General features: G+C 38.4%; 1 protein-coding gene across 2 annotated transcripts in view; it reads left to right on the forward strand.

The window, feature by feature from the left end:
* The window catches only part of LOC138742272 (septin-2), a 77607-nt gene that overhangs the window by 31051 nt on the left and 23365 nt on the right, over window positions 1-23191 (forward strand). For both annotated transcript variants that reach the window (XM_069896419.1, XM_069896420.1), the window contains exons 3-7: window positions 2076-2220; window positions 12588-12674; window positions 13344-13467; window positions 14471-14605; window positions 21301-21418. In XM_069896419.1, coding sequence (XP_069752520.1) covers window positions 2076-2220; window positions 12588-12674; window positions 13344-13467; window positions 14471-14605; window positions 21301-21418 — 609 coding nt within the window. The remainder of the gene's footprint in view (window positions 1-2075; window positions 2221-12587; window positions 12675-13343; window positions 13468-14470; window positions 14606-21300; window positions 21419-23191) is intronic.

Here is a 23191-nt window from a genome sequence, read left to right on the forward strand (position 1 = left end):
AACTGGTAAGACTGTTTTCAGGTTGGTGTGATTGAAGTATTCAGTAACAATCATGGCACTGTCAGGGTGGGAAGTCTGGGGCTTTTCAGATGGCACAATAATACTCCTTCATGGCTTTACCCTCATTAGCCCAAGTCAGAACATAGACTGCGACAGTCAGCACGGCCGAGAATTTCCTGGGCAGGTGGAAGGGTCTGCATTTCACTGCTGAACAGGTCTTCACAAGGGAGATATTGGAGATTCACAGTCTGGGGCTAGAAGGCTTGATTTATAGGGAGACATTAGATAGGTTGGGTCTTTTTCCACCAGAGCAAAGAAGGCTGAGGGATGACCCTTTCCATAAAGTTCAAAATGAGGGGCATGGATAAAGTGAATGCTCGGTCTTTTTCCCAGGGTGGATGAATCTGAATTGGAGACCATAATCTATTTGTTCTAACATCATTGTCAATGGAATAGACTGCTCTGTTCAGATACTGCAGAATAATTATCTCTTTTGATCCTACCAAAAAAAAAACAATTTAATGAATTTGACTGCTTTATATTGTGTCTCCGGGTTCGATAAGTTCTTATTGATACCAAGTAACTTAAGGGAATTTCTGGGTAACAGTGCAAAGTACACAAATGGTTTCTTAAAGAACAGGTTTAATTAAACATTCTACTAAGGAAATGCAAAATTTAAAAAAATGAACAGAACACAATCAGATTGACAACATCAGAGATTAGAGGGCAATTGACATTTCATTGCATCAGAACTTGAAAATATGTTTTTTTTCCTAAAACGTCATGGCAGAGAGTGGAAACTGGGAAAGACAACAGGGGGCATTAAATGGCACAGGAAAAGGGAGTGATAGACAATGAGTATAGATGGAAAGAAAATCAGAGGAACCCTAAAAGGGAATAGTAAAAAGATGCAATGAAAATGAGATTTTAATTGAGCAACCCAGCGTATCAAACAGATATTGACTTAAATTAACTAATTGATGAGGATTGAAACAATAGTCATTTTGGTTTCAGCCAAATCTTCTCATGATAACTTTGATCTGAACATGCGTGCAGGAATTGAATAGCCAGCGAGTGAACTTTCACAGTAAGGCTGCATCTGGGAAAATCATTTTTTTCCACAAGGAGAGTTCTTCCATTTCAAGCACATGATATTCAGCAATAGTACCAATGCCATTACAAAACGCAGCACTTTTGGTATTGGTGATTGACTATCCTTCTTTGTGCAAATGGCCCCTCAAAAGTCGGTGCAGAGACTAGGTGTTCAAACCTTTGCTTCCTTTACAAAAATTGGATTATGCTTGACACCATCTGGGATGGTAGTTGCCTTGTCTATGCCAATTGTTAGCAAGTTCCATGATTCAATAAAACTGGGGGAAAATTTTTTTCCAGTATTAATTAGGAATTTTTTAGTCACTATTTTTGTTTGCTTATTGCTTATTAGGTTCCTGATAAATATCTTCTCTGCATCGACTCAGTACAACCTCCATCTTATTTTAATCTAGTCACTCTTCAGCCTGTGGAAGAAAAGTATTCCTCTCTCCGACTTGCCAACGAGAATTAGTATGGACAAACTTCATGACAATGCAGTTTAAATGGGTAACAGTTGTCAGAAATATTGGAAGGGATGTCACAACAAGAATTAAAATCCTGCAGATATGCAGTGCATATCAACCAGGCCTTTGACTGCTTAAGATCTGGGTAATTGTGCCCAAAACCAGAGTGTCAGAGCTAGAATTTGGTTCAAAATGCACACATCACTGCAGACAATATTTTTTACTGATTTCTATTTCTTTTTTGAGATGAGATATCATTGTGATCCAAAGCACGAGAAATGAATGTTCTTTGATCAGAAATATTTAATAGTGAACCACCCCCCCTCCCCCACCACCAAAAAAAATACACTCTCCAGTCCTCAAGCTAACTCGAGAGAATACAGGGACCACAAGGTGAACTTGTTATTGAGCCTATGGGAATTAGGTTGGGTGCAGAACTAAATAATTCTTGGATTTTTTTGGTGAATGTTCAAAATTCATTAAATTTATAATTTTAAGGTGATTTGTTTTTTTTTTCAGATGCTGCAGCAACAACAACAGCAACAACAACAAGGCCAATTCACAAATCCTGAAACTCCTGGATATGTGGGATTTGCAAATCTTCCTAATCAGGTGCATCGTAAATCTGTGAAGAAAGGATTTGAATTCACACTCATGGTAGTTGGTAAGTGTTTAATTTTTTAGTTTGAGATACAACATGGCAAGAGGCCCTTACAGCCTACGAGCCTGTGCCACTCAAATGTGACCAATTCACTGACTAACCTCGTACATTTTTTGAATGTGGGAGGAAACCAGAAATCCCAGGAAAACCACTTTGTCATGAGGAGAACTAGGAGACTAGTGGGCTCCATAATGTTTGGGACACTTGCTTTGTTTGCCTTTGACCTCCACAGTTTTAAATTTGAAATCAAACAATTCAAATGTGATAAAAGTGCACATTCCAGATTTTATTCAAGGTTATTTGTATTTTTTTCAATCTTTTTATTGGGTTTTTCTAGGAAATACAAAACTATGAAAAGGGAAGGAAACTGAAAATACAGTATCATAAATGTATATAAATTAATATAAAACTTCAAACAGTATGAACTCTACCCCTCTTCACTGCAATGGGTGAAAATGAAAAAAAAATCAAAAGTATCATATTTTTGAAAAAAAAAGCCCACCCAACCTACTCAAAAAAAAACTTACAAAAAACAGCTTACCCTGAGGGTTACACATATTTTGAGGTTTTGGTTCTTACTGTAAATAAAAAAGGTAAAACTATCTCCTCTGGAAGACTAAATACATCTAATCACATTGAAAACATTTACATATGAAAATAAGACATAAAAGGTTGCCATGTATCTTCAAATTTCTAAACTTAAACAAGACATGAGAAAACCATTGAAACCATGTTGGAGGTCTAGAGTCTTTCCATTTGAATAGGGTGGCTCTTCTAGCCAAAAATGAGGAGAAGGCCACAACCTGTTGAACGGGTATAGAAAAACTCCCTAAGACTGAATAAATAACCCTGAAAAGAACAGTTATTGGATTGGATTGTAGCTCCACCTGAAGTATAATTGAAAAGATATTAAAAATTTATTTCCAATAGTTTTCTAAGAATGAAGAAGACCAAAATATGTGTGTCAAGGTAGCAATTTCAGATTTGCATCTGTCACAAATAGGGTTAATATTAGAAAAAGTACTAGCCAATTTATCTTTGGACATGTAAACATAATGCAGCACCTTGAATTGGATTAATGAATGTTGGGCACATGTAGAAGAGGTGTTTACCAGTTTATAAAATTGTCCCATAGATCCTCAGATAAGGGTCTTGCAAGTTCCGGTTCCCAAGCCTTTTTAATCTTATCATGAAGTACTGGACATAATTTTAATAATCTATCAATTAATTCTTTCTGAGAAGGATTCAATTGAAAATATTATCAACTAAATCTGGTGGATATACAAATGGAAAATCCAGTAATATGGTATTGAAGAAATTTCTAATCTAAATATCTAAAAAAATGAATATTTGTTAAGTCATATTTACTTGCAAGCTGTTCAAAAGACATTAAATAACCTTCATTAAATAAATTTGCAAAACAATACTTTTGATTTTCCATATGGAGAAAGATTGATCAATTATTGATGGTTTTTAAAAAAAATTGAGTAGCGCTAGTTAAGATAGTTTTTTGGAACCAAATTCGCAATGTATGTTTTAATATTGAATTAGATATATTCCTATTGATCTTTGAAAAGATAAATGGGACCCAACAAAGAGGCCATGAATACAACTGAAGAGATTTCAATTCTAAATCTGTCCATAATGGACAATCCAATTTATCAGAATAAAACATCCAAAAAGTTAAATAGCGAATATTAGCAGCCCAATAATAAAATCTAAAATTAGGTAAGGCCATACCTCGATATTTTTTCAGTTTTTGTAAATAAAATGTACTAATTGTAGGGTTTTTGTTCTTCCAAATGAATGAAGAAACATTTGAATCAATATTATTTTTTTTAAAAAGTTCAGATTGAAAACTGAAATTGCTTGAAATAAATATAAAAATAGGTAATATTTTCATTTTAACTGCATTATTACAACCGATTAAAGATGATCATAAGGGAGACTATCTAGAAACAGTCAATCTCACATTCTCGAATAGAAGAAGAAAACTTTTAGTAATTTTAACCCCAAAATATGTAAAATTATCTCTAACATTTTTAAATGGAACTTCAGTGTAGATAGGGACCTGCATATTAATTGAAAAAAGTTATCTTTTATGAAGGTTTTTAATTTGCATCCAGAGAGCTGAATTGAGAAAACAGAGATAACATAGCTAGGATAGATCTTTTGGAATCTGAAATATAAACTAATAAGTTATCTGCATTCAAAGAAACCTTATGAGTTACTCTGTCTCTGACAACCCCTTGTACCTCATAAGAGTCCCAAAGAGGTATTGCCAGAGGTTCTAAAGCTAGATCAAATAGCAAGGGGCTAAGGGGGTATCCCTGTCTAGTTCTCCTCAATGAGGAGGATTTTTTATTATTAGTAAGTACCATAGCTAAAGGTGTACTATCAATCACCTCACTGACAAAAGGCAAAGGCAAAGGAGGAAAAACCCAACACCCAACCCCAACCAACCAATTTTCCCTTGCAACCGCTGCAATCGTGTCTGCCTGTCCCGCATCGGACTGGTCAGCCACAAACGAGCCTGCAGCTGACGTGGACTTTTTACCCCCTCCATAAATCTTCGTCCGCGAAGCCAAGCCAAAGAAAAGACTATCAGTCAATTTAATCCATAATATGAAACCCATACCAAAACTAAATCTCTTTAATCTTTCAAATAAATAGTTCCATTCCACTCTATCAAACCTTTTCTGTATCTAGAGAAACTACACATTCTGGAATTATGTCCGAAGGGGAATAAGTAATGTTCATTAATCTATGGGTATTAAAGTGCAAGTATTGATTTTTAATAAATTCAGTCTGATCTTTAGATATAACAGAAGGAAGAATATTTTTCAACCCACTGGCTAGAGTCTTAGAAAGAACCTTAAAATCTACATTCAACCAAGAAATTGGCCTATAGGGAGTATATTCAGCCAGATCTTTTAATCAGTGAAATTGATGCTTCATTAAAAACTTACCAGTAAGGTCCCAGAGAAAACTGTATTTTCAAATACTTTACATAGTTGAGGAGTAAGTAAATTAGTAAATAATTTTTAAAATTCCACTGCAAAGTCATCCGGACCTGGGGCCTTGCTAGATTGAAGAGAAGATGTAGCTTGGGATACTTCCAACTCTGAAATTGGAGCTTACAACAAGTTTTTATCTTATGAAATTTTAGGAATATTCAACCATTACAAAAATTTACCCATTAAAATAGAATTATCAGGAAATACAGATTTGTATAAGTCTGAATAAAATTCCTGAAACACTTTACTAATTTCAACATGATCAAGAGTAAAGTTTCCATCCTTCTTGCGTATCTTTGTGATCTGTCTTTTAGTTGCAGCCTAATTTGTCTCCATGTACATAAAACTGAGATGTAAATTTACATAGTTGATTCTCTATTGGATAAGTTAATAATGCCATACTGAGTTTGAAGTTTTAGTCTTTCCTTCTAAAGGTCCATACTAGGTTTTATAAAATATAATCTGTCAATCCCTTTAATTCTATTAGCAACTGCAGTACGTCTCTGATTATCTGAAATGATCAGGACTGGGCCTATGTTGGATAAATGTTTTTTTTTGGCTAACTGGTCATTTAAAAAAAAAAAGCCCAGTAGCAACAACAAAGAACAAGGGAAGGCTTTTTAAATATTAAAATGTTTAATCTCAGCAAAGAAAATGCTGGCCACAATGCCGCCACCGATCACTGAGGCTGCTGATCCCCAACACATCCCCACTACGGCCGCTGATCCCTAGGGAGGCTTCCTAGGTCAGTGGAACGCTCACTGGCGCAGCAGGCTCCTGTTTCCTCAGTCACCAGAGTTCCCAACAACTGAGTCCCAACTGAATCCTCCCCTAGGCCTACTGCACACATATACCCGGAAGTCCAGTGTGCGTGTGCAGTAGTAGGCCAAGGGGAGAGTTTGGAGTTGGGAGCTTCGGTGTGCCGAGAAGGGAAGGGAACACCACTGAGCCTGATGTCCCGCTCCTGCCCAGGAGGCCAGGACAAGGGATTCTTCTGACCACATGTGGCTGGGAGACAGTGGCACACAGTTTGTGAGGGAGAGTTGGAGAGAAAAGTCTATAGGGGAAGGTAAAGAAGAAATGGAAAGAGAGGGGGGAGGGAGTTACCTGTAACGAGGATAATTGTTGTTCTAATTTCGTGTTGAGTAATTTTTTTCCCCAACCTGTAAGGTCAGTTTGGCTTCTAAAAATTTCTGGGTAAATGAGGATTTCTGATTTGTTTTGGATTTCCTCATTTATCTGAAATTGATGATTTTAGAGAATCTGATTTTGGATTATCGGAGTTGTTCTGTAATGTTAGTTCACTTTTGGTACGTTTTGTAAGTCCAGCAGAATAAATTATTTATCCTCGTAGAAATGTTTTTGATGCATCTCAAATTACCAGATTGGACATTCCATTTGTGGAATTTGTCTGGAGAAAAAAAAGGAAATCTAATAAAGCTAATAAAATTTTCATCCTAAAGCACAGTAGAATTGAACCACCATTGTTGAATTCTGGAAATAATACCAGAGGTTTCAACAGAAAGCTTTAAAGGTGCATGAACAGAAACAGCGATTATGTTGTATTCACATTTCCCTTTTGAAGGCACCAATCGTGTGTCAATAAAAAAGTAATCTATTCTAAAGTAATTATGGTATACACAGAAAAAAAAGAAAATTCCTTTTCCTTCAGGTGTTAAAATTCCATTTCATGACTAAACCATAGTCCAGCAGGAAAGAGTTGATATAAATAGCTGATTTATTTCAAGACCACTGAATGGAGGAGGACCTGTCAATCAAAGCATTTAAGCAACAGTTCCACCCATAATCATTGTGTATTCATTCAAATTCGGTAGGGAATTAAAAACCTTTTGTAAAAATTTGGGACAGTTGATATTAGGAGCATGTATATTAACCATTGCTACCTTATTTCCCAATGAACCAGTAACTATTCAAAATCTTCCTGCGACATCAGATATTGTATTAAAATATACAAATGGAACCTTAGAATCAGTAAAAATAAAGGGAATGGAATTGTAAATCCTACCAAAATTTTTAAAAAGATATTCGTCCTATTGTATTGAAACTGCCACTTCCTGTTGCAAAGAACACAGCACACAATTGGTTCAATTAACTCTTTATTAGACACCAAGTTAACCTCAGAGAACCCTTCCTGCTTTCAGCCTCAAAAGCAGTCTCCTGCTAAACAGGGATGTATCAACTTTTATACACTCGGGTAAACAAGTTGAACTAAAAGATTACATCATTATTGTTCCCCCCCCCCCATATCCCTGTATCAAGGTTGAATAATATATTGTTTCAGAACGCTGAGTTACAATTACTCCAAACTCAGCACCTGCATTCCAAAGCCTTCTGATGGTGCCTCCCAAAGGTTGTACCAGTCAGTAACACAACCATGATGCACCTTTCATCTTTCAAGCATCAGGCTTCCATTTTGTATTTTAATTCACTTTAATACTTATAAATTATTTTAATATTCACTTTAATAACATTCCTTCTTACAAATGTCCACCTCCTGCGCAAAGTTAATATCGGCCTAAAACCTTTTAATCATATTAAATACTGTTTTGCATTTAATAGGATGATTAAGGCCACTCAAATGCCAATAAATAAAATTAAATGCATTTATAACCATATTAATATTAAGATTATTAAAATTAAAAAGGAAAGCTTGAAGTTCATGTATAAGCACATTCCAAGGAGGACGATAGAGCACATCATGAACCATAATAAAGGAACAAGTGATAGACTCTATAACTACTCAAAGCTGCTCAGGGAAAAACATTTATACTAACTAACTCCACCCCCAACCCCAAAAACTACCCAATAGGAGGGTAGCAAGATAAAGCTACTCACCCCTTAACCCCCTTTCTCCAGCTTGGAGCGCTCAAACAAGAATTACAAAGTTATGTTCATTTCCACACATATAGACAAAACAAACTGAATTCTGCGTAGCAAGCCATCAAATAACAAGATTAACTGTCTAGAAATTACAAGGCTGAAAAATGAATGATCGCCATTTTACAAACCCAGTACAATATCAACCGTTGATTAAATAATAAAAGTAACCAAAGATGACAACCTGTTTTTAAAAAAAAACACTAAAAGGCCTCTATTACTTTTAATTTAAGCAAATGAATATAGAAAGAGAGGGAACAAAAAGAAAAAATAAACTCCTGAGCAAGGAATATACTTAATCTTCAAAAAGAAGAAAGGAAAAATTTACTAACTGTTTGATCAAATCTAAACACTAATTCAAGGCAACAAGAGAGGACAAATAATTTTTAAAAAAAGAAGAGAAAAAGAAAGGAAAAATCCTAAATGGCAAAACAAAAATAAGAGAAAAATCAATCAACAGAGAATACAATTTTATACTAGTCCTGAACATACTGTATCACTACTCCATCATCTATAAATTGAAGTGAATCCAAAAATATCTTCAGCCATGACTTCTCATAGCAATCTACATGAATTGTTTCCTAGCTATGAAGTAGATGTTCCAACTTCTAGAAACTTCCAAGCTTGATCTGAAGTAGTAAACCAGAGGGACATTCTTGGGGAAAATCTTCAGATATGCAGGGAAATAAAGAGAAGGGTGAAGTTGTTTTTGATGAAGTTCAGACATGACTCCTTTAAATTTCATTCTCTCTGCCTAGACTTTAGGGCTGTAATCTTCAACAATACAAATAGAGATAACATATAATTTCAGCCCACCTTGTCTAAAAGCCTCTCTGATTATAGCTTCCTTTGTTTGAAAATAATGACAAGAGAGAATAACAGGTTGCAGTTTAACTTCGGGTGGAGGTTTTGGCCTCAAAGCACGATGTGCCCCATCCAAAATTGGAGGGTTACCAACAGCATGTCTGTTTTTAAAAATTTTTTTAAATTGAGTCAGAAGCTGGCCATTTGTATACATTTCGGTTTGATGTAGAAATTTCAGCTTTTTTTATACATAGATCCCCCATTTCAGGGCATGATAATATTTGAGACATTTGGCTTCACAGGTGTTTGTGATTAAGGTACCCAGGTATTTAATTGCTTCATTAGTGGAGGTAATAAGCTTCTAAGCTTTTGGCCATCTTTGGAGTTTGTAGTTCGCATTTTTCAAAGACGAAGTTATGCCAATGAAAGTCAAATAATCCATTATGAGACTGAAAAACAAGAATAAAACCATAAAAGACATCACCCAAATTTTAGGATTTCCAAAATTAACATCATTAAGAAGAAAAATCGTACTGGTGAGCTCAGTAATTGCTCAGGGACTGGTAGGCCAAGGAAGACCTCCTCTGCTGAGGACAAAAAAATTCTCATCATGAAGAAAAATCCTCACACGCCTGTCCAACACTGTAGGAGTCAGGTGTGGATGTGTCATTGACTCCTGTCTGCAGAAGACTTCATGAACAGATATACAGAGGTTGCACTGCAAGATGCAAACCACATTAGCTACAGAAACAGGGTGGCCAGATACAGTTTGCTATGAAGTATTTAAAAGAGCCTACAGGATTCTGGAAAAAGATCTTGAGGACAGATGAAACCATGATGAACCTGTATCAGAGTGATGGCAAGAGCAAAATATGGAGGCATAAAGCAACTACCCAAGATCCAAAGCATAGGAAACTTGGTGGTGTTATGGTCTGGCCATGTATGGCTGCCACAGGTACTGGGTGCACTTAACTTCATTGATGAAACTGTTGATGGCAGTAGCAAAATTAATTCTAAGGTTTATAGAAATATCTGCTCAAGTTTGAGCAAAAGCCTCTAAACTCATTGGACAGTGCTTCATCTGACAGCAAGACAATGGTCCCAGGCTAAACCAACAAAGGAATTTTTCAAAACTAAAGACTGGAAAATTCTTGAATGGCCAAGTCAGTCAGTCACCTGATCCAAATCCAATTGAATATGGCTTAACAAGCTGAAGATGGCTGCAGCAGGGCCTGGCAGAGCATTATCAAAGAAGATATTCAGTACCTGGTGATGTCCAAGAATCACAGATTTCAAGCAGTCATTGCATGCAAGGGATATGCCACAAAGAATGAGTAATATAAGTACCACTGCTTTGTCCCAAATATTACGGTGCCCTGAAAAGAGGAGACTATATATATAAAAAGTGTTGTAATTTCTACATGGTCAAACCAAAATGTATGCAAATAACCTTGATTAAAAGCTGGAATTTGCACTTTAATCACGTGAATTGTTTGATTACAAATGTAAAACTGTGGAGCACAGAGGCAAATAAAGGAAAAAAAGTGAGTGTCTTTATTCCAAACATTTGGAGGGCTTTGATCAAACTCCTCACAGAGTGCTGGATTTGAACCTGGGTCGCTGATGCTATATTAGCATTGTATTAACCGCTATTATCAAATTCAAACACATTACAACTATTTTATCAGTTCTTCATTCTCAGTAGACCATTAGCACTAATATTTCTGCTAGATTTTTTTGCTTGTTCCTTTCAGACAGTGTCAGATTTGAACCCTATTTGCTGGAGCTGTAATGGAGCTGCGCTCACCTCTACATTCAAGGAAATGAAAATTCTTGCTGCATGCTGGGTTTTGGATGTGCAGAGGTTGTTTTCCAAGCTACCTGGTGTTTCATATTATAAGATTGGAGATGTTGAGGCTCATTGAATTGGAATGTACCTTGTACAAGGTCTTGTCCTTCATTGTTGGTGCCAAGATCCAAACAGTGGGATATGTAGGAAGAGCTATGATCCTTCATTTTAACCAGGGATTGCTAATATTGCTTCATAGGCATGAAAAGATGATCAGATTGGTATCCCTTCCAGTCATAATTAGTTAATTGAAATTGCTGGTTCATATAGAAATTGAGGTGTTTCACATGATCATTAAACCACACCAATATTTTGTTGAACATAAGCTCACACTTGCTTTAGAGGTTAACAACTGGTGAATACTATACCTGACTTTATTTAGACACTTAATTGCAAAGACAACATCCAAGCACTGACACCTCGCACAGTTTGTGTCTCAACAAGATAATTAGTTTTGGTCAGACTTGTGGCTTCCTTTTTGTTCTAAAATTCAGGCTATGTGTTTTTTTTTCTTGAAAATAATTTTTTACATCATGTAAACAGCCCTTCAGCCCAACTTGTCCATCCTAACCAAGTTGTTTATCCAGGTTTGGTAAGGAGTTGAATTCTGCTTTCAAGGCCATCTCTCTCCTGTTCTCCAGTGGAGTAGTATCATCAGAAGTCCAGACCAGATCTGACCCATTTGACTGGACTGTTGCCTTCTGCCATATCACCTTTATTCTTTTACATCAGTTGTGTACCATCCTGACAATTATACAGAGCCAATCAGATTGAGAGGACCTTGGAATTGATTGAACATGAAAGCTCAGTATTCTCATAACCAAGTCTCATTGGTGTTTCCCTAACCTCTCAAGCTATTTTAAAAAAATCTTGTAAGCCACTTATCTGATTCTTGGGGAGGGTCCATTGTTTTTCATCTCACTGCAACCAAATGGCTGTTCTGTTGCTTCCCATGTGTTAGGGCCACTGAGACGTTGAGTCTTAATAAAACAGCTAACTTCTGCTAAAGTTCATTACTGCCACCTAGTGAAATTAAGATTGTTACTTGGAAATATTGCCCCAGATTTCATCTTAGAGGTCTCAGTCTGTGCTTAATGTGGTCTTACACTGAAGTAATTAGCAATCTACTTATTCTTAGACTTTCTTGGAGAAATTTGCAGAACTTGGTTTATCGATTCTATTCTGTGATGGTTATTTTTTAACCCCGACTATTACAAATATGTGTTTCCAACTTCTTCCAGAGGCACTTAAGCATAAGGCTTTGAGTCACAAAACCATTACAGCTGAGGGAAAATTTATTTTTTTAAATGTAGTGATAGACCTCAGTAACTGGCCCTTCCAGCCTACAAGCCCATGCCATCCAAATACACCCATGTGACCAATTAGCTGACTAATTTTGTATGTCTTTGGAACGTGAAGAGCACCCAGAGGAAACCATATGGACACTGGGAATGTACAAACCTCACAATGGCAAAATCAAATCTGTGTTGCTGGCACAGTAATAGCATGGCACTAATTGATTTGACCAATTGAATACCTTTGATCAAACTGAGTTTGGCTAATGGTTCATTTATGGATAATTTGGATTTGTGCATCACTGGGTTGCAATTTCATGTTGAATCTCGTAACAATCAAGAATTTTTTTGTACTGACCAGGAGCTATTTTTTTTTTAAATTAAATTTTTAGTTCTTTGATTACCTCCCCTCAAACAAAGTATGGTTGTGAATTTTAAATGTCAATGTGGGAAAATTACAATTTTATAATATAATGATGTGTTTTGATTTACTTCTCTTCTTCATAGGTGAATCTGGTTTGGGGAAATCAACACTTGTTAATAGCCTTTTCCTGACTGATCTCTACCCTGAGAGAGTTATTCCTGGAGCCGCAGGTAGGGTACACTTTATAATTAACTGTGCAAGCAATTTTACTTTTGATCTGAGCTGGCGTCAAAGTTATTCATTATCGAGAGACTTTTTTAGATCCAATAATGGCAGCTGTGAAATCTAACTTTGAATTAATATTGCTATCCCACAAGTGTCTAAAGAGTTTCCTGACTTTTGCTTATTCTTGTATTTCTTATTCCTCATGTGTTGTTTAACTGTTTCTTTACCATTGTCCCCAGTGCAAATCATTGTCAAGAGGAGCATTTGGTTGCCTCTCAGGGTCGTGATCATTTTCGCAGGGGTAAAGCTAATCAGGGAATGATTTCTCCCTACGTGTATCTGATGAAGGCAGACATTGCCGACCCAGGTGTCCAAGTCCCATAGTGTTCTGTATGGTTATCAATGCTAGCTCTGAGATTTTTAGGAAGTTCCTGAACCATGGAAGGAAAAAGGAACAAAAAAATTGTCACCTGGAACATGTATTGTAACTATTTGATTGAGATCCAATTGTAGATGCATCCCTTATTCAGATTTTGCAGTTCTAATAAATCTAAAATACTTTGAAGTAAACAATCCTATTTAATGTGATAAACCCCATTTTCCCCAATTTTTGTGGGGGAAAAAGACTCCCAATGTGTACTTTCAAATCATGAGATTAGCTTTCTTTATTTCAGAGAAAATTGAAAGAACTGTCCAAATTGAGGCTTCCACTGTAGAGATTGAAGAGCGTGGAGTGAAGCTGCGTTTGACAGTGGTTGACACACCAGGTTACGGAGATGCCATAAACAGTCAGGACTGGTATGTTATTTATAAGTTATAATAATAAAGCTTAGTCAGTACAGATTTGCAATTCCAGATTCGACAAATGTTTAAATATTGGATTCTAGTGGTCTTGCAGCTATGTTTTACAGCTTTACATAGGTGCATTTGCTGAAGAAAATTTGAAAATAGTCCTTAACTAGGATCTCCATTGCACGGTTGTATTTATAATTTCTGCATTCTAGTTACTGCCTATTTAAAATACAATTTATGTACAATGATCTAATGTATGTTTGGGCTTCTAATGTTCTGCAGCATGTTGGTGCCACAGAATCAATGGTTTGGAAGAAATGCTGGAGGACAGCAATATATAATGGAAAAACAATAAATTTTATTTGAAACCTAGGAGAGAATGGTCTGTTTAATTTCATTTTGTGCAGTATATTTTGCAAACTGCTTATTTGAGTACAGTCATTTATATAGGGAATATGATTGAGGGAGGTGGCTTTTGAAACTTCTGTTTTTTTCAAGATTAGAGGCAGGAGTGAGATATTTTGTTTCAGGTTGTATGCTGTGTCCCAATTTTGTTTTATCTATGCTCTGCCTCCAGTTGAGTGCAGTATTTTACTGGCAGAAGTGATAATCTATTTGATTGAATAGTCTTAAACCAATACTGTGGAAAGGCTCTTGCGAAAGTTATCACTCCAGAATCTGTAGGAAGAACACACAGAATCTGAAGAAATTTAGAAGGCAGTCATGGCCACATTTTTGTGGTTCTGTTACATATCAATCCGGATAAGTGTGAGGTGCATTTTGAATCTCGCCTGAAATTCCATTTTTTTCATGTAGCCAGTGTTTGATGTTACTTGCAATGAGTGACACTGGCAAGAAAATGGTTTATGCACCGGCTGAAATTACTAACATAATTATTTGACACAAATTCTTTAAGAAACAGTTCAGTATTCCACAATCACCCTTGCCCTTGCTAGTGTTTTGGGGATGAGGGTTTTGAGTCTTGATTCTTTTGTTCTCTCTTTCTCAGCTTTAAGACAATTATTTCCTATATTGACGAGCAATTTGAGCGCTACCTGCACGATGAAAGTGGATTGAACAGGCGTCATATTATTGACAATCGGGTCCACTGTTGTTTTTATTTCATCTCGCCTTTTGGACATGGGTAAGCATAGTTACTGATTCATGGAAACAAAATATAAACTGCTTTAGACTTCTAAAGTGCTGAAGAGAAATGACTTGCATCGTCTTACAAATGCGAATGATTGAAATCATGGGCTAGATCCAATATATTTTAAATTGCTCTAATACTGAGTGGACAATGAGAAATTATGACAGCATTTTACACAATCCCATTCTCTGGAAGAAATAAAGGGCTATCTTTTGACATTGCAGCAGATGTTTTGACAATCTATCCATTAGGCTGTGAGTGCTGTTCACAGCATGGTTTCAGATGTCACCCTGTGGTTTCTGCATCTGTAGACAAAGAGTGACTGAATGGCTATTAGAGAATCAGAATCATGAAGGCTATGAAAGAATTCCCTGAGTGCATCTTGACATCTAACATGCTCAGTTTTGATTACAAGTGAGAGGAGTTATCCTCTGGGGCATATAGCCAGAGGCAAGGCAGTAGCATTCTGGAATACTTAGTAATCTAGGATGGAACGACATGGTGGAGGAAATCAGGAGTGCTATATTGTGTTAGGGGAGAAGGGACATTTTTGGTCCATGCTCCCTCTCTTCACTTTACCCCAATACAGGTGCCTAACCTTTTATCCGGGATTCCAAACACCGGCAACCTCCAAAAATGGGCACACTTTTTCTGTTGATGACATCTGCCCATCAAATATGGTTTTTACACACAAGTAACATTACTTTCCTGTAATAAATTAGCATACTTACCTCCAGAATGACTGTTCACACAGCCAGGGCATTTACTCTAAATGAGGACAAGTTGCGGTGATTTTGGAGGCTGGATGTTTGAGGTGGAGTAGGCTGAATGAGTTTTAAAAATGTTGTGCAAATATTCTCCATTTTGAGAGGGAGATTCCCCCGTCGTCCTCGTTCCCGTGGACGCCCTCTATTACCTTCAGTGGAAAGATGACTCTTGGCCCCTAGCATTCGGTGGGAGAGAAACAGACAGTGGCAGGATCAATGGGTGTGTTCCTTACCCTTAATTCCCCCATACAGCTGGAACCGCTCTGCAGAGCCAGGGATACGCAGAGCAATTCCAGCTGTATGGGGGAATTAAGGGTAATGAAGATGCCCATTCCTTCCACATTGAGCTGTCGCTGCCTGCTTCTCGCTGTGACACTCTGGTTAAGTCTGGGCTCGGCAGCACTGCACCCTTGCTGCCACGTTGGGAATTAGATGGGGGGGGAGGCTGACAGATGGTTGGATGTGATGTGATTTGGGGGGGGGGGGAACAGGAGCTAGGAGCGAGGTATTAGTTTAAAGGGACCACCATTTTAAAATGATTCCAAAATCAGGAAAATTTTTAACGACAGGTGTCCAGTCCCGACGATCCCGGATGAAAGGTTAGGCACCTGCATAACACACCTCCAAAGCCTTGACTTGAGTGCAGAGTGATGTTATTAACAGAATGACTAAGAAATTCTGAGGTGGAGAGTAAATAAAAACTGTGTAGAGATTATCACAGATATGAAGAAGAATAAAGTCCTGTGGACAGAATTTAGGGGCTGAAATCATGGAATTTACATGGAATTTGGTGGGATTTGGCACCAGAAATAAGTAACGGTTTACTAACGAATATGCAGCCAACAAGAGCATGCAGGAGAAAGAACCTTTAAGTTCTTGGGATATTGGGATTGTTAGGCAAGGTGATATGTTTGCAAGTTGCACTGTAACAAACATGATCTCCTCTGCTAGGGGAAAAGTTAAAATTATTTGATGTGGGAAGAATTAAGAGTTCTAATTCCGGGAAGATGAAATTATATGAATTTAGGATGGAATGAAACATTGGAGGTATGTGCCGCTTAACAACCGCGATATGTTCTGTAATGTAGACATTATGCAAGCTCACACTAAGACACAAGAGAAACTTGTCCGTGAACTACTCTTTGCAGACGATGCCACTTTAGTTGCCCATTCAGAGCCAGCTCTTCAGCGCTTGACGTCCTGTTTTGCGGAAACTGCCAAAATGTTTGGCCTGGAAGTCAGCCTGAAGAAAACTGAGGTCCTCCATCAGCCAGCTCCCCACCATGACTACCAGCCCCCCCACATCTCCATCGGGCACACAAAACTCAAAACGGTCAACCAGTTTACCTATCTCGGCTGCACCATTTCATCAGATGCAAGGATCGACAATGAGATAGACAACAGACTCTCCAAGGCAAATAGCGCCTTTGGAAGACTACACAAAAGAGTCTGGAAAAACAACCAAGTGAAAAACCTCACAAAGGTAAGCGTATACAGAGCCGTTGTCATACCCACACTCCTGTTCGGCTCCGAATCATGGGTCCTCTACCGGCATCACCTACGGCTCCTAGAACGCTTCCACCAGTGTTGTCTCCGCTCCATCCTCAACATCCATTGGAGCGCTTTCATCCCTAACGTCGAAGTACTCGAGATGGCAGAGGTCGACAGCATCGAGTCCACGCTGCTGAAGATCCAGCTGCGCTGGGTGGGTCACGTCTCCAGAATGGAGGACCATCGCCTTCCCAAGATCGTGTTATATGGCGAGCTCTCCACTGGCCACTGTGACAGAGGTGCACCAAAGAAAAGGTACAAGGACTGCCTAAAGAAATCTCTTGGTGCCTGCCACATTGACCACCGCCAGTGGGCTGATATCGCCTCAAACCGTGCATCTTGGCGCCTCACAGTTTGGCGGGCAGCAACCTCCTTTGAAGAAGACCGCAGAGCCCACCTCACTGACAAAAGGCAAAGGAGGAAAAACCCAACACCCAACCCCAACCAACCAATTTTCCGCTGCAACCGTGTCTGCCTGTCCCGCATCGGACTTGTCAGCCACCAACGAGCTTGCAGCTGACGTGGACATTTTACCTCCTCCATAAATCTTCGTCCGCGAAGCCAAGCCAAAGAGAAGACGGGATACTGTAGTGTACCTGTAAACTTTTTATTTGTGAGTTGGTATCAGTGAAGGGACTGACACGAGGCAGAAAGTGGGGCAGTGGGATCAGCGGGGGCCAACACGAGGATGTTGGGAGAGAGTGAGGTAGTGGGATCATTGTGGGGACCGACACGGGGCTGTAGACAGCGAGCAGGGCAGTGGGGTCAGTGTAGGGACTGATACGGGGCTGTGGGGAGAGTGCGGGGCAATGGGATTAGTTTGGGTATATGGTATACAATTTCCTATAGCTAGCAATCACTTTTTCTAAATTGCTGTGGACTTGCTCTCAGTAACTGAATAGTTATGGGACCACAGACATATATGCGGTCAGATGTTTCCCAAACAAATAGGCGGTGCATACCTGCACTAAAATAAGAATGTTGGGATCATGATATATGTTTACAACTTTGCTCTGTGCATTTATAAATGAAATAAACAAGGTTTTTGTATTTCTGGCATAAATAGCCACAAAGGATTGATCTGGCAGTGAGAGAACCTAACTTGAAATAGCACTGTGCTGGATATGAAGTTCTCTTGGGTGCAGTGTTTCAAGAAGGCAGAGAGTGAAAGCAATTAGCCTACAGCAGCATTGATTAAGAAAAATATTGCTCTGGCGGAAATGGAGCATGCCTCTGATCATTATGTACTGTGAGTATTCTACAGATTGCCATCTATTGATACAGATAATATGAAGAAAATTAGATTAATTAATGACAGAATAGTGAGAATGATTTCAACTTTTTTAATGCTGTGATATAACATAGTGTAAAGGTCAAAGGAGGTTTTTTGAATTGTTCAAAAGAACAAATAAAGAACGAAGCAGAGAGAAACACAGCTACATATGTTGGAGTCATGAGCAGACAGCATTCATGGGTAGAAACGGTTCATCAATGTTTAGAGTTGAAACCCTTTTTATCAAGGTGAAGCTAAAAATAATATACATATATGAAGGGGGAAAGAAGCAAGGGAAGGGACCCAGAGGTGATAGGACAGAAAGTGTGAAGAGACTGGTAATGGGAGAGATCATTAGGACAGGGGCAATGTAGTTAGAGGAATAAGTAAAGATGAAATGAAAACTGGAATCGGGCTGAAAGTTACGTAAAGTTAGAAAACTTGATGTTCACACTATTAAATTTGCTGTCTCGAAGGAATGTGAAGAGTTGTTCCTCAAGTTTGTTTAGCCTTACCCTGACAATGGATGAAGTTGAGTACAGACGTGTTATTGTAGGAATGATTTGAGGAGGTAACATGGTTGACTAAAGGCAGCTTAAGTTTGCCCACAAACAGCATGTAGGTGTTCGGTGAAGCGATCACCTAATCTGGGTTTGGTCTCACTTATGCAGGGGAAGCTGCTTGATATATCTCTGGGGAATGAGGGCAAGTGGAGTAACTGTAAATAGAATGTTATGAACTTAAAATTTTTCTGAGAGAATAAAGAACAATCCAGACTAAAAGAAAATCCAATGGCCAGAATGAAACTTGAGCTGAAAGTAGTTTTTCCTGAGGTAAACAGAAGTCAGATTGGTAGGATAAACTGCAAGTGAACCATGGATGGCTTTTTCCATAGTTTAACAACAAAAAATACAGACCTATCAGGTTCTGCCCTACCATACCCTCTTGTACTATGTTCAAGATTTCAATTATCCTCTGGGTAGAAAAAGTTGTTCTTCAAATTCCCTCTAAGCATCTTCCGCTCTGTTTAGGATAAATGCATTGGAGAAATGTTTTTGACAATCCATTCCCCTCATAATTTTGTGAACATGTATCAGATTTTTCCTCATCCACTCTTAAAAGTCAAGAAAAAACAGCTCATCCAAGTGAAACAAAGCCTGCAGACGCAGTGTTCACAGTTAATACACAAAAGTTCTGGAGAAACTCAGCAGGACCCACAGCATTCACAGAAGGCAAAGATGTATATCCAGCATTTTGGGTTTGAGCCCTTTTTCGAGGTATTGCATTGATCAAGGGCTCAGGCCTGAAATGTTGGTTATTTATCTTTACCATCTATGGACACTACAAGGTCAGCCAATCTAATCCTTGTAACTGAAACACTTTGTCCTTTGTCATGGCAAACCTTCCTTGCTCCCTGTCCACTGTAATTGTATTCTTCCTATAGTGTGACAACCAGAACTATATAACAGATTGATTATGGTCCCACCATTGGAAAAGTAGGGCAGCCAAAGCAGGTAGGATTAAAGAAAATGAAATGAAACAAAAGGGAGATGCAAGAAATAAGAGAATGGAGTGAAGAGAAATCAACCTAAAAGGGAATAGAAATCTTTTAAAAGCATATAAATAAAGAATCATGAAGAAGTGTGTAGTGATCAAAGAAACTTGTATGGAGGCCGAGGACATGGTGAAGGTATTAAATTTGTACTTCACATCCATCTTTATTAAGGTAGGTGATAAAAAAAATATATTAAAAGGTGATGGTTGAGATGTCAGATTTAAATTTGATAAAAGTGGGCAACTAGTTGAGCTGGTAGAAATTGAAACAGATTTAAATTGGACAAGATTATAGAGAAAATGGCCAAAGCTTTGGAATCTTCAGACATTGTGATAAGTGCTAGAGGACTGGAAGTTTGCTTTTAAAAACACAGAAACTACAGGACAGTCTGTTTAAACTCTGGTTTTGGGAACCTGTTAGAATTGATGTTCAGAGACAAAAGCTATTTGTCTAAGTATGAATTTATTGGAAACCTTTTCACTGTTGGCACACAGAAGATTGAAGGTGGTGGAATTTGTGGCAATAAACAATCTCAGCAGGTCAAGCAGCCACAGAGGACCCACTGTGGGATCCTACTGCTCAACTTGTTGAGTTTCTCCAGCAAATTGTTGCCGTGCTTCTGAGTGAGGGGGTGCAAAAGATCTGATAAAGTGAAATCTTGTCAGAAAAATTAAATGCATGTTGTAAGAGAGTGATGTTGTGGAAAACAAACATGGAATGTAATAAGGGTGCAGCAAAAGATGCCTATGTCCATAAATATTGGGAGCTCGGAGCACAGGCCGATGAAGTGATCCTGAGCTATATAAATAACCACATAACACAGCCTTGTTTATATACTTCGACAAAACGCTGTCTTGCTTTGATTCTAGAATACCATATTCATTTTGACCATTGAGTGGCACCAAGGTTCAAGAGAAGATCCAGAAAAAATTACTGCTAGAATCTGTCAGGGGATCGGGAACTGTATTTACAGGAATCAAATGAAGATGGGTTTGTTCTCTGGTCAGGAAATGTTGATCTTTTAATGGTATTCATATCATGAAACAGCTAAATTGTGCAGAGAATAACTTTTTCTAAAATGTGAAATCCTGGAGAGGTTTAAGTGGTCGACAAAGAGCTCAAATGATGAGGGATTGATGCGCATAGTAATCATGATTACTATGATTAAGGAATTCACTGCCTTAAAGGATAATGAAAGCAGATTCAGTCTTCATTTTTAAAAGGGAATTGAAGGAGAAAATATTTTGGGACTAGGTCCAAAGAGCTGGGAGGTAGGATTGAGTGAGTTCCTCTCACTTGGAAAGGGCTTGAAGGCAACAAGATATGGGCTTTTGCGATTAGTTACAAGAAATTAGGAGGAGGCCAGTTTCTTCAAATTAATGTTTATTTTTGTTTGTTTTTATCTCTCCATTTCCTCTCTCGCCTTTCATTCTACTAAGCAAGTAAGACAAAAATGGGAAAAATTGATCTGAGCCACATTTTGCTCAAAACGGACTTTTTGTGGAATTCTTAATCTTACCTGTTCCATTTGTTTAATTTTTAGACTGAAGCCTCTGGATGTGGCGTTCATGAAGGCTATACACAATAAAGTGAATGTTGTTCCAGTCATCGCCAAGGCAGACACCCTTACATTGAAGGAAAGAGAGAGGCTCAAAAGAAGGGTAGGTACAGTAGTGTAAGGTTTTGTAAAAGATAATCATTTTGAAATGTAATGTTTTGAACCTTTGTTTCCAGTGAGGATGCACAAATCAGAGTGGCATGCTCTTTAATTGCACATCTGTATATCCCATGGTCGCATTTGTGACTTGCCTTTGACACTATAGAGTTCAGTATTGTGGATAGACTTTTAGTTTTCTTCCCATCACTTCCACTTATTAACATATTGGGTTTAAAAAAAAAAGCTGGGTATTGGACAGTCTCACACTGTTTTTGTCAAGCTTTGGTCCAGTCTTGTCTGCTGCAGAATTAATCTCCAGCGATACTTTAAAATGTTCGTATTGCTCTTTAATATTCACTGGTAATTAACACAAAGTTTACCTATATTACTTTTTACCTTCTACGGCTGATTTTTAAAACATTTTTTTTATCTACTGCACCTGATTTGACCACAAGAACAAGAAAGGATCACTACATGCCACCATGTCCCCTGATGATCCTCTGCTATCTGTAACCCATGATGACGTGTGTACTGCCTTCAGGAGAATGAATCAGAGGAAGGCATCTGGTCCATACGGAATACCCAGCCGACGATTAAAACTCTGTGCTAACCAACTTTCAAAACACAATGGCATTCACATCAACAGTGAAGAAGTGTTTTGAAAGGCTGGAGTTGAAGCATATCACTTCCTGTCTGAGCAGCGACACAGACCAGTTCCAATTCGCTTATCGTGTCAACAGGTCCATGGCAAGTGCAATCTCACTGGCACTACATGAAGCCCTGGAACACTTGGACAGCAAAGCTGCATACACGAGGATACTCTGTCGACTACAGTTCAGTATTTAACACCATCATCCCCTCAAAACTGATCAGCAAACTCCAAGACCTGGAGCTCAACACTCCACTGTGTAATTGAAACCTTGATTTCCTCACCTCCAGACCACAATCATTGAAAATTGATAAGAACATCTCCACCATCTCTAACAGTACCGGAGCACCATAGGGCTGTGCTCTTAGCCCCCTACTCTACTCATTTACACCATTTGACTCGGTATGACAATAACACCATCTACAAATTTGCTGATAATACCATGATAGTGGGTTTTATAAAAAGGGATAATGAGTCAGCGTACAGGAGGAAAATTGAAAACTTGGCTGATTGGTGCACCAACAACAACCTCACACTCAATGTCACCAAAACTAAGGAGCTGATTGTTGACTTCAGGAAGGGAAGGCCAGAGGTGTACAATCTAATGGTCACTGGGAGAGGGTGAGCAAATTAAGTTCTTGGGAGTCATTCTCTTGGAGGATCCGTCCTGGACCAAACAGAGTAAAGGCATCATGAAGAAAGCACGTCAGCGCTTCTACTTCCTCAGGAGTTTGCGGAGGTTTCGTATGACACCAGAAGCACTGGCAAATTTCTACAGATGTGTGGTGAAAAGTGCTGCATCACAGTCTGGTATGGGGACACCAATACCACTGAGCCTAAAGTCCTGCAAAAGGCAGTAGATGCAGCCCAGGACATCTCAGGCAAAACCCTCCCCACCATCGAAAACATCTATGGAGAACACTGCTGTCAGAAAACAGCAGCAATCATCAAGGATCCACATCACCCAGCATAAGCTCTGTTCTCGCTGCTACCACAAGACTCACACCACCAGGTTCTGGAACAGCTGCTACCCCTCCACCATCAGACTCTTCAACAATAAACTCAATCAGGGACCATTTAAAGATTCCTACTTTTGCACTTTATTGTGTTTGTTTATCCTCTCTGTTT

This window comes from Narcine bancroftii, chromosome 9 (genome assembly GCF_036971445.1).
Source record: "Narcine bancroftii isolate sNarBan1 chromosome 9, sNarBan1.hap1, whole genome shotgun sequence".
Taxonomy (NCBI): Eukaryota; Metazoa; Chordata; class Chondrichthyes; order Torpediniformes; family Narcinidae; genus Narcine; species Narcine bancroftii.